At 39.9% G+C, this 16,945-nt stretch overlaps 1 protein-coding gene across 1 annotated transcript; it reads left to right on the forward strand.

Moving 5' to 3' along the window:
- Positions 1-2,067: 2,067 nt before the first annotated feature.
- On the forward strand, positions 2,068-10,987 carry LOC311272348 (uncharacterized protein). The gene is made up of 6 exons (XM_084378696.1): positions 2,068-2,235; positions 3,426-3,554; positions 5,705-5,881; positions 6,006-6,187; positions 6,962-7,077; positions 9,843-10,987. The coding sequence occupies exons 1-6, from the start codon at positions 2,136-2,138 to the stop codon at positions 10,021-10,023; spliced, it is 885 nt and encodes a 294-aa protein (XP_084234822.1). The 5' UTR covers positions 2,068-2,135; the 3' UTR covers positions 10,024-10,987.
- The last annotated feature ends 5,958 nt before the right edge of the window (positions 10,988-16,945 follow it).

Here is a 16,945-nt window from a genome sequence, read left to right on the forward strand (position 1 = left end):
AGCGTTCAATCTAAAATACAACCTAAACAACATAAAGAAACACCCAGTTTCAACTTTATGGCAATTGGATCGAGTTATTACAATTCATCCTGACGTTGGTATCAGTGTTTGTACCATGATTCGGGTAATCCATTTGATATTTGTCAAGACATTTCATAAAAAGCCAAAGATGTCAAGCTGCTACAGACAAAGTCAGCACTGTCAGAAGGATTCATCCTCTTGGGAACTTGAGTGTCTGCACAAAACTTCATGGAAAGCAATCCAGTAGTTGTGCAGAGGTCTCACTCTGGAGGAAACTAGGCTGACCGACAGACCGAGAGCAGTTCTGTAAAAAACTAACTTACAACCCGTTAGAAAAGTTGACTCAAACATTGCAATAACTATTATCCTCAAATTTTTTTCCAATCTATTCTCTATGATTATCTATGTTTTTTCCCCTCATCTTCACCCAAACTGTCACTTTACTGAGATGGATCTGATGAATTGATCATCAGTGGACTCGTCCGGACAAAACCTGAAAGAAACAAAATGAGTCTGACGCACAGATGGGCCTGTTACACATGTTCCCGTAAATCCCTCTAAATGTCAGAGGTTTGGGGCCTCACCATAAACACTGAGGTGATAGACGTCAGAGAGCTGCGTCAAGTCAACACAACGGGACCGGAAACAGTGCAATCATGCCTTCAAAATAAGAGCCCTAAATTGATCTAATGAATTAAAGTAACTGCTTTCATACCACTGGTTAAAACACGTTGTGTGACTGTATGTCCAAACACTTCCAGCACAAATAAACTAGTTAGAAAATTCAATATTACATTTTTAAAAAAAGAAGGAAAAATGTCTCCTGCATTGACCTTTTGCTACACACAGTACACAAGAAAAACTATCCTAATAGGAGTATAAGAAGAATAAAACTAGTCTTGTTCAAGCATTAGGTATTCAGATTACACAGGTTTGACAGTAAAAGCCCATTAAATCTCAACATCTAATCCAACATGTTGTGTTTTATATTATAAAATCAATAAATCAGCAATTCTGCATTTGAATATAATTTTGAGGGACCTGAACTCACATTTACTTAATAACATTTCAGAGGATAATATTGTCCTCTTACTGCAATACATTTATTTAAGAGCTAGATTTACTTCTAACTTATATCACTATCATCACATCCAAACACTGCATTAATGAATCTGTGATAACCTTCCCATAATATCCAATATAACGATTTGTTACATTTTGTCTGTGCAATGAGTACATTTTTATTTATTTTTCACTTGTAGAAAGCTGCTTCTAACCTGTGATTGTAAAGCTTTTATCTTTGTTTTAATCTGATTTTATTTATTTTTGCCTCCCCGTTTTATTAATTCTGTCTTTATACTTGTGATTGCTCCAATAATACTTTTAACTTGTAATTTCCTTGTGACTCCTCATTGTTTTGCTATGTTTTCTGTGTGTACAGCACTTTCTAATCTCTTTAAGGCGATGTGCACTGCTGCTGCCTCATAATCAATGCTATATTTGTTGATGATCACTGGCCTTATGATGGTTATTAACAATCAGACAGTTTTTAAGTTGTTCAGTTATTAATTTAGGGTTTAAGTGCTCTGGTTTTAATGTTATTTATATTTGAACAGAAGAAATTTAGAAAAATACATTTGAAATTTGAAAGAATAGACAGAAAACTGCAGGTCGGCTCCAACTCTCACCTCGAGGCTGAAGCCCTTTCTGTTTGCTGTCGAGGCTTTGAGCTGCACTCTGACTTTTATTCTTTAGCCTTGTCTCTTTTAAACATCTTCTATTTCAGCTTACTTTCCTATTTCTTAACTTGTTTTAATGTTTTGTTTCATGATGTCTTCCAACTTGTTTTAATGTGTTTTTAAATGCAATTTTTTTTTGTTTCTTTTAACGTTATTTTTATGCCCCTGTGAAGCACTTTGACTTGCCTTGCCTTCTAAATGTGTGTGGACTTTATTTTGAAAGCAGTAACAGGAAGCCCCGTCCTTACTGCGAGCTACTTGACTCCAGTTTAGACTTCAGACTTTATAAACAGGCAGAGAGCAGAAGTGGTCGTAGAAGTTGCTTCTCACTTTCACTGAAACTTTTAAAACTTTTTTTGTGATCCCACCGCTCAGATGTCGACCACCAACGCGGCCTGTGAGGGGATGTACTCCAAACTGATAGACGAGACTCCATATGATGATCTCAACCACAGGCCAGATGTTGGACCAGGCGGTAAGAACTCAGCACAGAAATGATTACAGTCCTCGTTAACAGCTGTGTCGCTGATTTCCTCCCAGGATGAGATTGGAGGAGCATCTTCAGGTCTTTTCTCTCTTATTGAGTTAAACTTGAACACTTACTGATAAAACACATGATGTAACCATGGCAGCAGTAATGAATATCTTTTATTGTATACTTAATTATATATATATTATATATTATATATATATAACATATAAATCATTAGGCAGATGAGACGTTTTTTCAGCATGAATTTGTAAAATCTCTAAAACAAAAGCAGTAGAAGACTTTCAGGAGTTTTGCAGTGGGTGAAAGGCCAACAGGACAGTGTCAACTCTTCATATGTTCATTAAGAGTGTCTGTTTTGTCTTTAAAATGTTTGTTGTGTTGATAAAATCTGACAATTGGCTGACGGCAGGAAGTCAAACCATTCATCGTAACCAAAACTGAGTCAGTCTGCCACTAAACCTCCTGGGAGTCAGTTAATCCTGAACCGGACGGACCGACAACAGCCGCTTGAATCAGTGTGGGAACAAATCTCAGTGACGGCTTCAGACAAATTAAAGTAATTTTCTTCACTGCTGCATGTTTAGTTTGATAATTGTAGTGCGGCCACATTTCCCACATCCTATAACTGCTCCGACATGTTTGACATCCACATGTTTGACAAGTCTGAACAGAGCAGACGAGACTCCTCTACAGGTGAAAGCTTCTGTTTGACAAACACGTGATTCATCGGCATGATTGTTTTTCACCTGTTAAAGCTGTGAAGGGGAAATAATAGAGCGTTTTTTATGTTTTTCAATCATATTATTAATATTTTATTTGTAGTTTAGTCCTATTTAAAGTGTGTTTACATGTCTTGGGAAGTCCTACTGCATATGTGTCTTTTGTGGCTGTATGTAAACTGATAAACTACCCCCAGTTGCATTGTGGGTAATGTAGGCGCCAACTTTTAGAACATGTGGAATAAGAAAGGTAATATCTCTGGTTCTGCTGCATCGATTTTGATCATTTGGTCTTAAACTGTCCATGAGTCCAACAGGTATGAATCAGATCAGTAGACTGCTTTTCAAAGCCTGACGTCTACATTACCCACAATGCAACGTAGCCACCAAGTAATGACAAATCTAGTAAACAAGATTTATTACTAAACACAGTTTCTTCTTCGCCACCTCCAGCTCACCCAGTCTCCCCGATCAGAGTGATGCCCCGGCCGAGCGGCCCCGGGCCCTACCGCCTCGCCACCATCTGCCTGGCTACACTGTGCGCCGTCCTGCTGATCTCCATCATCGCCGTCGCTGCGCAAAGTGAGTACACGGACTGAAAGCTGGTCCAAAGAACGCAGAAGATGTCTGACACATAAATAGTTTTCTTTGGATTTCAAAATAATTTGTTCAAGTTAAAGTCTAACAAGTATGTTTAATCTTTACGTTCTCTCCATAATCACAATATTGATGTATTTATTTGTAATATATATATATATATATATATATATATATATATATATATATATATATATATCTATAAAGGATTTTAAAAGCTGAACACAAGTCTCATAGTTTCAAGTCTTGTCACTTGTTTGAAGTTTGATTAGAAGTTAAGAGTTGAAAATGCTTGAAAAAGTGTGAAATTGTACGATTTCTTAGATTTTGAGTCAATGGGTCACATGACCTGTAAGCTGATAAAAAATTTGACGAACCGTCATTAAAAATATTAATAAAAACTAGAAGAATCACTATAATCCAGTAAAAAGAGGTGTGTCTCGTTCAACCAGTACTGGAAGAAATTTTGGCCTCCAAGCTATTAAAAACAAATGATGATTTTCTTCATAAAAAATCTTAAATAAAGAATAGAAGAAACATTAAATCCCAATAAAAAGAGCTCTGTTCTAATTGTCGAGTGTAAAAATGTATAAAGTATAATTTGTGCATTCACTTTTGTCGAGATATTTTGGCTCCAAATTAACATTAGACCTTATGGTGAAGTTGGTGGTGCTCTTGTCTTTTGAAAGCCCATACAGCCAAAAGTGTAAGACTGCTTCAATACAAAATACAAACAACATTTTTCTAATGATTTGATGTATAAATTATGTGTGTGGAGTGAAAATTGTGGGATCTTAATCAAGAAAAAGAGAAAGTTTTTCCCACTCCTCTCCTCTCTAGTGAAAATTACTTAAACTGCGAGTGCTCATAAACTGTTCAAGCTATCAAAATGTGCATTTGGGCCAGTAAAGTCCTGACTCTGCTGACTCATTGAAACTTTGAATCACTTTTCTATGTTACTGCATGGCGAAACGACAAGGCTCCAAAGAGAGCTGGGTTTGAGCTCATTTCACGACAACTTCCCATTGTTTCTTATGGTACATTTTTCCCCATTTTTCTGCGACTTTTGCAAAACCAGTTTGGCAGATCGCTACCAAAAGTCATTCCACACTTGTCCTCATGATTCTGCACGTTTTGATATATTTTTTGTGTATGTGTCGAAAAAGCTGCGGGACGAGTTACGCGCCTAAAAAATTACACGGAAGAGTCCGTAACGATAAGTATATTGAATAATATATAGTACATCAGGTACACTAAAATACATGTGACTGGTGCTCATCATATTAAGGCAGAAGCAGTGAATTTAAAATTGCTGATTGAGCAGAATAAAAGAGGATGCAGGGATTTGACCTTTGCAACACTGACATTTAAGGATTGTTTGCCAATAGAGCGCCACGTTCTTAAACACATTTAGCGCGTGTGTGTGTGTGTGTTTGTGTGCACTCATTATGTTGAAACAGCCGCAGAGTCAGGAGGCTGCTTCTGCTTTTTGACAGGGTTGTTAGCCAAAGTAGTGAAAGTGTGCAGTGAAGATGATCAGTGTCTTTAAATGTGATAATAACATTCTCAGCTTTGTGACGCCTAATAGATAATTATCACCCCTTAAGAGTTCAAACTATTTTCAGGGAAAAGTGTAATAGGATTGTGTTGGTCAGGTGTGTGAGTGAGTTTGTGGTGAAGATGAGTTAATATGTGCATTATTACAGAGTGCATTTTAAACAAGACTTGTCAAAGTTTTATTCTGTGTGGTGTTTCGTCGCACCTTCTTGAAAACAACTAAACACAGAGAAAATACATGTTTCTGGGCTGTGTGGTCCTCTTGCTCAGTAACTCCACCAGTTTTACACGTTGAAGTGTGTTTACAGGTCCTGAAGGGCCCAATGCATGTGTGGAAAAATATAGTATGTTGCATTGTGGGTAATGTAGGCTCCAGTTTAAAAACAAATGATCAAAATCAATACAGCAGAACCAGAGATATCACCTTTTAATTCCGCATATTTTTCCTCCCTTTTTGAATACCTGGCACCTACATTACCCACAATGCAGCTTAACAACTGAGCGACATCACTGACTAAAATACTATCTGTCCCTTTTTGGTCAGAAACGAAATTATCCATCCTTCATTTGTTTTGCAGATAAGAACAAACCCCAGGGCGGTGGTGAAGAGACCTCAGAGATACAGAAGCAGACGCGGGACAAAAACGTCTCGGCTCTGGTCGCCTCCATCAGCAAACTGCAGGAGGAGAAAAAGCAGCTGCAGAAAGAGAAAGACGAGCTGCAGGAGAAACTGGCTGCCAAGATGGCCACTACAGGTACAACTTGCAGCACTTACTGTCATGCATTTGAATGAGAGATGTAAATATAGACAAATAATTGTCTATGCAGACGAGACTGTACTGTTTGCTTCTGTATTCAAATGTCTCTCCGGGTCATCAGCTCCTGAGGTGATCAAGCCGACGACGAAGGCGACGCCCCCCATCACCTGCCCCGTGGACTGGCATCTCTTCAACAACAGCTGCTACTCAGTCTCCAGAGTCACAAGGGATTGGGCGGAGAGCAAGTCGTACTGCGAGAGCCAGGGAGGTCACCTGGCCATCATCCACACGGCCGAGGAGCAGGTACAGTCGACGGGCTGCTCAACAGATTTTGTGTCAGTTGAAGTTTAATTGATTGAGTCTCCTACAGAAGAAAGTAGAGCCACTTAATTATTTTCAAAAACATGTCATAATGATATGTTAGTCGCTTCAGGATGTTCAGGAAGTGTTCAGTTTCAGTTTAGTACATTTCTGTCATTTTTTAAACGTATACAACCTAAATACATATGTAAATAAATATTGTTTCATATAATTAATCAACAAAAGACAATCAAAGCAAAGCAGGTTTATACTCATTTATTTATTTTATAAAATTAGATTTATACACTGATGTACTTATTCTTTTTAAATACATATATACCCATTGGTTCCTATTGATGACATAAATCTTGAAAAGCAACTTAAAAATATATAGTTTAATTGTTTTGCAGGATTTTCCTCACACTAGGTCACTGTAGTTTTTATGAAACATTACTCAAACATGAAGAAATAGTGTGGCTCATTTGTGTGTTTTTAATAGTTTTTGAAGCACCAACAGGATTTGATGACAATAAAATAATAATACTAATAATATAGTTTTCTAAGCTATATGGCTTGCTATCATCATGCTGCCTGCTGATAAGGCAAGGCAAGGCAAGTTTATTTGTATAGCACAATTCAGACACAAGGCAACTCAAAGTGCTTTACAGGCGCACAAAAATTACATTAAAAGCATTTAAAAAGGTTCGGGATGTCAGGCATTGACATGTCTCTCATTTGATATATTAAAACATTTAACTTGTGTGTGTTTCCTCTCAGACGTTTGTGTGGAATCTCCTTCCCAGAGGCCACTGGAACGCCTTCTGGATTGGGATCTCTGACGAGCACACAGAGGATCACTGGAAATGGGTGGATGGCACCCAGCTGGTCGGAGGGTAGGTTCACTTCTTTGTCGACACATCCACCTCCTGACGCAGAGTCCTGACGTCACATCTTAGCTGCATCCAGTAGAAGTTCAGATACTTGTGTAAAAACAGACTCTGGTAAAAGTAGAAGTACTGATTCAACTTCTTTACTCCAGTAAAAGTAATAGAGTACAGGCTCTGACATGTACTCACAGTATCAGAGTAAAAAGTCTCCCTCTGAAGGAGATTTGTGGTCAAAGCTAACTGAAGCTCACGTCATATTAATATAATTCAAAGACTATTAAAGTTAAAGGTAGAGTCAGTAGGATTTGTCCCAGCTGTTCCTGAACGCACCACAAAGATAGTTGATTGTTGAGTCTCATTCCCAGGACGTCAAATAGCCACATGTTGGGTTGGTAAAGCGTCCCGAGCAGCAACAAAGAGAGAAAATAAGAAACTCTCTGCAGATACGAGACACTAACACGCCTTTTCTCCCCGTTCCAGCCTCCCTCTCTGTCTGTTCACGTCTTCTTATGTCTGCCGTGCGTGATGTGCTCTGATAGGCTGAAATCAGTCTTCTGATGTTGGGAAATAAAAATAATCCATAATTCCCCTCAAATGCATCAAACTAAAGTAAATGTGTGTATTTAGTAGAGTACCGGACCTGAAAAATCTATTCTACAGTCACAAAGTATTGCATCACACCTCTGCAAAAATGTACCACACGAGTCAGTGTTCGATATGAAACACTTGACCATGTTGACGTAGAAGGTTGAAACAGGCGGGTCGAGGATGTCGAGTTATGATTTGTGCCTGAACTGTGACTCCTCCGGCTCCAGACTGTCTGTGACACACACACACACACACTTGGACAAACAAACACACACACACAGACTGACTGACCACTTTACCTCAGTTGAACATTGACCTCTTGCATACCTGCAGACTTTGGCTCGTGTGCTGGCCTGCCTGCTGCACAGTGACGGCCGTTGGGACCAAATGAAGCGAGTCAGGTGGACAGAGGGGGAAGGAGACGAGGCAAATGACTGGAAAGTCATCTGTATTTTTAGGCTGCACACACCGAAAAAGGAACTAAGAAATGTGTTTATCTACCACCACTATGTTAATGGAAAGTTTTGCAGTCCATAAAACATTTCTGGAGCTTCAACTGAAGTAGCCTCTGGAAGCCCTGAGATACCAAACTGATTTTAAAAGACGTTATTTACATCCTCAACTCACAGCCTTGTTCTCCACTTCAGATTCACACTTTTAGCGTTTAGCTCAGCGGTTTTAAAAGGGTGTAAAAAACATCTTTTCAAATCAGTTTGGAGCTCCTGGAGACTTGGATTACATCAGACGAGCTGTTGGGAGCTCAGCTACTTCAGTTGTCCAGCTGTTTTGCTGTAACACCGTTTTGTTGTGAAGCTGCAGAAATGTTTTGTGGACTATGAAACTTCACGTGACTTTCCATCAGCGTCGGGGAGGAGGAGACAACGACTGAATCTTGTCCCTTTCAGCACAGAAACAATGAACAGGAAAGTCACTTAAGAGTTAAAGGCTCTAGATGTTCCAGATGTGAGCTAACAGCTGGCGGGAGGCCAGGCTCATGTCTGCCTGCAAACAGCAGCTCTGGGCAGCGTTATGTAAGCGCTGTTAAACTGCTGCAGGGCGCCGCTCTGCAGGTGAGCCCGAGCTCTGACCTCTGACCTCTGGTGAAAAACAAACATGTCAGATCCAAAAAGGAAACTGTGCGAAGCTTTAAAACGCAAAGTCTGGTCTTCTTTATCTTCCATGTTGTCTTTGGCTGCTCACAAACAGTAACTGGGACGACTACAGTCACATGTCACAGTGTATCAGCGTACAGTCATTCGTCCTCGTCTTGTTTTCCAGAGTGTATTTTCCATCTTTTTGCCAGCTCAACAGATTTTCCAATAACCATCTGATTTCTCTTCCTCAATTTGAGAATATGTGCTGATGGCCATTCCTCTTTCGGCGCCCGCATTCCTCCCCCTTCCTCTTTTCCTGCTGGCATGTTTCTTAATGTCCCGACCCGGCCCGGCCCGGCCCGGCTCTGCTCAGCTGACGCTTGGTGATTCAAACAGCTTCTTACACCATCTGTAACTTTCATGTTCATCGCCAAACTTTTTTTTTCTGGACAGATAAATGTTGAAATTAGAGGCGTGTTTTTGTTGTTGAGGTCACTGCCTGATTAAAGGTGCAGTATGTAAGAATTGAGCACCTTGAATTCATACTCCCGACAAACAGGGGCAATATAACACCAGAATAACCACTAACTGCTGCTAACTGTATTCTTTTCATACATCCGTGACTGTAGCCACTGTTAGCTTGTTAGCTCAGTTAGCCGTGCAGCTAGTCGGACTATGAGGGGAGTGTTTGTGATCGCCAGCACAACACATAAATGACTTTGACATCGACATGTTAGTTGATTTTTTGAATGTTTTGAACTAAAAACGTTACATATCAACCCTTTAAAGTGTTCAGAGGTTGACCTGTGTTTTTAAATGCCTCTTTTTAATGAGGAAATATGAATAACTTAATGGTCCAGTGTGCAGGATTGAAAAGGATCTCTTAGCAGAAATATTCATATTTATGTTTTCATTATTCATATAATCACCAAAAAACTAAGCTGTCTGACAGCGCTAAGTTTTTATAAAGTCGCCCATGTGTGGAGGAAGCTTGGTAATTATGTAGACGATCACAAAAACCCCACGTTCACCGAACAACATTGCAACGACCGGGTACACTGACAAGCTTCTTCTCTCTTCTGACTGTAGTTTTTGGGAGGTGGGCGAGCCCAACAACCACATCGACGAGGACTGCGGCTACATCGTGAAAACACGCGTGATGGAGCGAGTGGCCGTCCGGAGTTGGTACGACGCCCCCTGCAGCATGTACTGGCGCTACATCTGCGAGAAAGAGGTGGGCCCCGGCGCCAGCACCGCCATACCACACTGAGACACCGGGGGAAACGAGGAGAGAAGTGAAGCAGAATTAACAAACTGAGGCAGATGTTTGTCTCCACCTCATTCTTGTAAAAGTCAGATATTGAGGTTCATCTTTCTCAGGTTGAACATTGGATATATTTCCCCTGAAATGAATATCTGGTGTGTTGATGCATGGACACTAAATATCACATGGATGCTTAAAAGTGTATTAAAATGGGTTTAAAGTAGTATGAACAGCTGAACACTGCAGCAGTTACCGTACTTTTATCTTTATCAGTTCGTCATACAACTTAAACTTTAACACATCCTTAATTTCCCTCTAATAGAATAATAAATATCAGCATTTAAAGAAACCTGTATAAGGGTTATTATGGGACCAACTTACTTAGTTTTCAGGTCTTAAAAAGACTTTCAGGTTCATGTACGACCCCTGCATTATACAGCTTGTAATTCTGCATTCATATTCTGTTTAGCGACACATTCGTTTGCACTACAGATAATTTCTTTGCAACTGATTTAACGTCAGTGAGTCTAAGACACGACTTGAGTATCAACAGTGAAGCTGAGGAGGAACTAACAGCTGGTGCAACTCGATCCTCTCTTCCTCAAATAGAAATGAGTTTCATTCATCCATTCATAAATGTTTCAAGTGTGGATGACCTCGGTTGAGTCGCTTTCTGAAGCCTGAGAGGACGACTGTGGTGTTTGACTGTCAGACCACGAATGAATAATATCATGTTTTTTACATTCAAGATAACTATTAATGTTTTGATTTATTTTTTTAACGTGTGGAACCAATCAATGAATGGTGTTGGATCATTATTAATTATACATAATGGGAGTGTCATGATGTGTGCGTGTGATTATTGTAACGTGTGATCACTTTGAGTTTGATGCACTTTTGATCGAGCAACATAAATCAAATACTTGATGTCCTGTGAATCTTGTAAATAAATCAAGATAATTGTTTTGTATCTCAGCGTCTCACTGTACTTTTCTTTACACTTCGTGAAATATTTTTTACTTAAAGTTGATTTGTCTTTCATTCTTACAAGCCATCAAGGCTGCCAAACAGCCGACCGCAGTTCAAGTCACACCGCAGGATATTTTTACTGACGCCTGGAGACATTTGCAGAAGCTTTTATGTTTTCACGGGAAGTCAGACCATCTCCATCCGTGATCGTGGCGACCAAAACAGGCTTTTTAAGTCAAACCTTGATGTCTCCCTAAACTTAACCAGGTGGTTTTTGTGCCTGAACCTAAGCAGAGTGTAAACAAAGTGTCTGTGTGACGAGAGAGGAATAGAAAACTCGGACTAAGTTACAACATGAAGAAATGTTGAGTTTCAACTTACCTGTGGTTTTGCAGAAACGTACTTGGCTAGCATTTATTCATATTCATAACATTTTACACAAATCCTCGCTGAACAAACCCGAGTGTGGTTTTGTAGTTGCTGTTCACTGTGTGTTTTTTATGGTGTGTTGTTGTATACACTGTCTGTCTGACTGTTGCGGTGCTGTGAGACAGAATTTCCCCTGTGACTTCTTAAAGTTCTGCAAAAAAGAAAAATGATCCAGACATTATTGAACACCATGTAGATCAGGAGCAGCAAACTGGACTCTGAAACTCTTGTTGGAGTTTTAACTTGTAGATATTTAACACACTTGTATACATTTTGTCCAGCAGGTTGTTGCACACTCCAGCCCTCACACAAAAACACAAGGTTACACACACGTTTGTTTAAAATTAAATTACCTCTGAGTGATTCCTGGTTTGTACTGAGTTTGTAGGTCACAGACAGCTGATCAACATGCCAGCAATCAGTTAAATGTTCTCAGTTTGTTTCATAAGAAACTCAAAATGTTCAAAAATCATGAGATGAATACAGAAAGAGATGAATGAACACCATGGTGGTCCATCGTCTCCTCTCGTCCTTGTTGTTGTTGTCGTCGCCCAGCAGGTGGCACTCCTAACACAAGCAACCTGAAGTCAACGTGTAGAGTGTATGGGAGCCTGCAGGACACTTTTAATGATAACAGAGGAGTAGACTTGGAAAATGTTCATATGCTCGTGAAGAATTTCCTTCTGCTGCACTTTTTTTTCATATGAAAGTTTCAGTTTTTGGTCACAAAAGTAGAATTTTAAGTCTACAATTTTAATTAACTTCTCACTGAGCCGATCAAACAAATTTAACTTTATGATTCAGGAAATTATAAAAGCAAAACACACAGAAGTATTAAAGAAGCACACAAAGAAATAACAACAGAGCGTTTTATCGTTAATATCAGATGAAATCAAATCTTTGTCGATGCAGATTTCTGCTTTCATTCTCAGATAATGTAGCTGCTCTGAAGGTTCGACCACTTCCTGTCTCGTCAAAGTGGGCTAAGAGTTGGCCTGCATGCAGGAGCAAAAGGTGGAGGTGGAGGTGGAGGTGGACGGGGGGGAGTTTGCTGAGTGCACGGTTTGTACGCATGCTTCCCTCCTGAGCTCGTTACCACAGGGAGTTATCAGGAAGTCAGCTAGCCTTCTTCTGTCACACTTCATTAGGATTACAGGCCGACACTTACTGAGAGAGAGAGAGAGAAACACACGGGCTCGTTACCAAAGCCACAGAATAATGTCTCCCACCAACAAATCAAACAAACCAACCAAATGCAGCGTGCAGAGAAAACGTCAGCACCTGACACTGAGCCGGACCCGCTAGACCCAAACCGTCTGCAGTACGTTTCCCTTCTCTGAAATTAGATGAACAGTTTTTTAATGTTCATGCAACTCTTTATTTTCCAAAGACTTGAAGGGGTTTGTTCAAGAGTTGCATTCAGAAACAGTCCAAATCTGAATGTAATAAAAGAAACAACAACCACTTAAAGGTCCTGTTTGTAAGATTAATGTATTATTGATATTTTTTTCCTTTAAAGGACGGGTTCACAAAAGTCTTTAAACAATAGTTGAGTGCCCACATGTACCCTGAAACCTGCAACTGTAATTGTTCCTCCTCTTAATACTGGCTGTTAACAATCCCCTCCTGAAGCCACTTTAGAGAAAGCGATGTGTAAAAATACGTCTTTAACTCGGTGTAAAAAATTAATTCAATCATGTAAATTATCTTAACTTGAGGTTAAGAGTCTGAATTTGAGAAATCAAGAGTGCATCTTCCAGATTTACATGTTTTTAGGTGACGTTTCAACATTTAGTGTCACACCGCTGGATATATTTAACAACACGTGGTAATTTTCCAGCCATGTTTGTTACGACAGAACAAGTAAAACATGGTGCCTAAATTCAGGCAGAGCAACGCAAAGCACAAGCAAACGTATTCAAACACATCCATACTTTGCAGAAACGTCTGTTAGCAACATTAACTCTGCCGACTGGAAAACCCCCCAAAAAAGTACGTTTCTGCAAAACCACAAATAAATTCAAACTGAACGTTTCTTTATGTTGCAACTTTACGTCTGTTTAGGTTGAATTTTCTATTTCTCTCTTGTCATAACGTTGTGCTCATGCTCTGGTTAGGTTTAGGTACAAAAACCACTTGGTCAGGGTTAGAAAAACATCATGATTTGGTTTGAAATACCTCCAGGCGTCCTTAAAAATATCCAGAGGGGACTCGAGCTCCAGACAGTTTGCTTGGCAGTCATCACCACCATCACCTTCACCTTATGATGTGAAAGTCAGCTAATAAACATATAATGTGAACGTGATTTGCATGACAACCTTCCACGTATCTGTGGTTTGCAGAAACGTTACCTGCTCACATTATATCCTGGTGACTGGGTTGATTATTATCCCTGTGCTGCAGCTCAGCACTGTGGGAACACAAAGAGAATGTTTTGCATGATATTCATATGATTTGTGATTTTAAATGATAAAAATAAAGTAATGCAGGGATGTGGAGATGTGTGTTTAAATCTCAGGGGAGCTGTGGAGTAAAATAAGAAAAATGAACTACCAATCATCTCGTTGTGTATGTTATAGATGACATTTCATGTGAGAAGAAGATCGTGTTGTGAGTTTTTAAGGACTTAGAAGTCACAGTTCAAACACTTTGTGCAGAAACTATTAGTGAATGCACAAAAGTTTCAGGGTTTGTGTCGTTTTTCAAGGTCGAGTAGCTGTACATGACATTTCAAGAAGTTAGTAAAAATGACCTAAAAACAGTCTTCGAGTATGCTAACCCTGCATACATAAAGAGATTTAAAAAAGCTATAAAGCTAAAATACATAAAATATAAAAACTTGCAGCATGTAGGACTTTAGTGCCTTGCTTCCTGAGTGTGTTTGACTTCTAACTGAACCAGAAAGCCAACCCGGGCTGCGTAAAGGTGATGTCGCCGTATGATGTCACCAGGCCTGAGCCAAAACCTGTTGCATCAATGACTAAAAAAAAGTCCTGGCCGAGGTGAGGTTAATCTACAGGAGGACGTGATCAAACATCACTGATGATCTCAGCAAGCGTCACATGAAGACAAACGGAGGATTAGCGGGGACACTGAACCAATGAGGGACGAGACCTGTGGCTTAAAGCGGCGCTGGAGTAACTAGGCCACATTACCTGAGCCTGAGAGGAGAGGGAAACATTTCCCTGCAGCGTTTTAATCAGCCAACTGGCAACTAGACATGAAGATCATCTGATGATCTCAGTTTTGATGTTGGCTGAAGAACAAGTCGGAGGGTTTTAGTCTCCTGACAAAAACTGCAGAAGTCAATCTTTGTGTCACTTGACCTTGAGATGTGTTTGAAACTCATTGCACTTTTTCTACATCCTGAAGTCAGGACATAAAGGGACAGTTCACGCCAAGATCAAAAATAGATATTTTTCCTCTCGCCTGTTGTGCTGCTTTGGTTTGAGTTGCAGAGTATTTTAAATCCAAACTGTGATGTTTTCCGAACAGTGACCACATGGTTTTTGTTGAAGCTGCAACATAAAGACATGTTCAGTTTAAACTCTCCTGTGGTTTTGCAGAAACGCACTTAGCGAACATTTATTCTGGTGAATCGGTTGTTTTTTGTCTTTGATACTGAGCTGATTTCACAGAACGATGTCATGGTTTTGTCCTGATTAGTTTCACCTGTCCTTGATTATCCTCCTGTGTTTGTTCCTCCTTTCCCTGCTCACCTGTGTTCCCAGTGTGTCTTTAGTTTGTACTTTATCAGTTGCAGCTTACTTTATTAAAGCCGAGATTGGCTACAAAAGATTGGCTTTCTGTTTTTAAGAAATCAGCTCTTCATTTGACTCGAAGAAATTACAAATACTTTGCACCAGAGTTCGTGCAAAGACAAAGATCTGGACCTTGTACATGAGCATCTTCTATAGGCTCCTGAAGAGCTGCTCCCAGTGACTCCCTTAAAACATAATTGGGGGTTTGGACTCATACTCGATGTAAAACTTCATCATCAATGGCAGCGTTTTCATATCGTGAGAAGAAACAACTTTTCTTCAGATTAGTGAAAGACATCCACAAAGTTTCCATCAAGTGAGCTCTCTGAAGGCCATGCTGGGAAGTCTGCTGCAAAAAAAAGGTGGGAAGTAACAAAGTACAAACAACGAAAAAGAAATACAATACATCAGGTATCTGTACTTTACTTGAGTATTTCTTTGACTTTCCCTCCCGATATCTGAACACAAATATCTGAACTTTCTTTCTTTTCTTGATGCGTTTGAGGGGAATAATGGATTATTTTTATTTGGCGCCGCCTTCACAACATCACAAGACTGATTTCAACCTATCAGAGCACATCACGCACAGCAGACGTAAGAAGACGTAAACAGACAGAGAGGGAGGCTGGAATGGGGAGAAAAGGCGTATTAGTGTCTCGTATCTGCAGAGAGTTTCTTATTTTCTCTCTTTGTTGCTGCTCGGGACGCTTTACCAACCCAACATGTGGCTATTTGACGTCCTGGGAATGAGACTCAACTATCAACTATCTTTGTGGTGCGTTCAGGAACAGCTGGGACAAATCCTTCTGACTCTACCTTTAACTTCAATAGTCTTTGAACTATATTAATATGACGTGAGCTTCAGTTAGCTTTTACCACAAATGTCCTTCAGAGGGAGACTTTTTACTCTGATACTCAGAGCCTGTACTCTATTACTTTTACTGGAGTAAAGAAGTTGAATCAGTACCTTGACTTTTACCAGAGTCTGTTTTCACACAAGTATCTTAACTTCCACTGGAGGAAAGACTGTCCGGACTTCACCGCTGTGAAGAAGTTGTGACGCTGTATAAAATGTAAATAAACAGAACTGAATCATCTGCAAACAAACAGACAATAGTTTTACAAAGTGTTCCTGGGCTCATGTAGTAAAATCCTTTATATGATCACGTGTTTGACAAAGTATTGAACCTCGCCCCATCCTTGCTTGTGAACCACTGAGCCTTTCGAGGATGCTCCTTTCATACCCGATCATGATACTATCACCTGTTACCCATGAACTTGTTGCTCCTGTCCCGACTTGTGTGAATCATTTTACTGGCATTAAATTTAAAAATACATAAAAAATCAATAAAGTTTATGAAGTGAAACATTAAATAAACCCTGAGTTTATGTCAAAAAGGATCCACAAACGATCACATTCTGTATTACTGATGTTTTACACGCCGTCCCGACTGGATGGAAGCAAGACAAAAACCCAACCAACTCTTGGGAGGTGTAACTAATATCACATTACACCAGATTATAACTCATGTAGAGCTCCTGATCACCCACCTCTTCCTCAAACCACAAATCAGATTACAGGTTGTCAAAGAGGGCGGACCAAGCGAGATCATCTCTCAGTGACGACCAATCACTGCTCTCCTTTCCTGTCAGGGCTCAACCCCAAAAACCTCCCTCCTGTCCTGTCTCACCGTCGGCATCCAAATATATCTGACCTCCCGCGTTTCTACCTCTCTCTCGTTCGATTTGACCGCTTCATGTGGAGAAGA

Source organism: Pagrus pagrus (assembly GCF_965226575.1).
Source record: "Pagrus pagrus genome assembly, chromosome: 17".
In the NCBI taxonomy this organism is placed as follows: Eukaryota; Metazoa; Chordata; class Actinopteri; order Spariformes; family Sparidae; genus Pagrus; species Pagrus pagrus.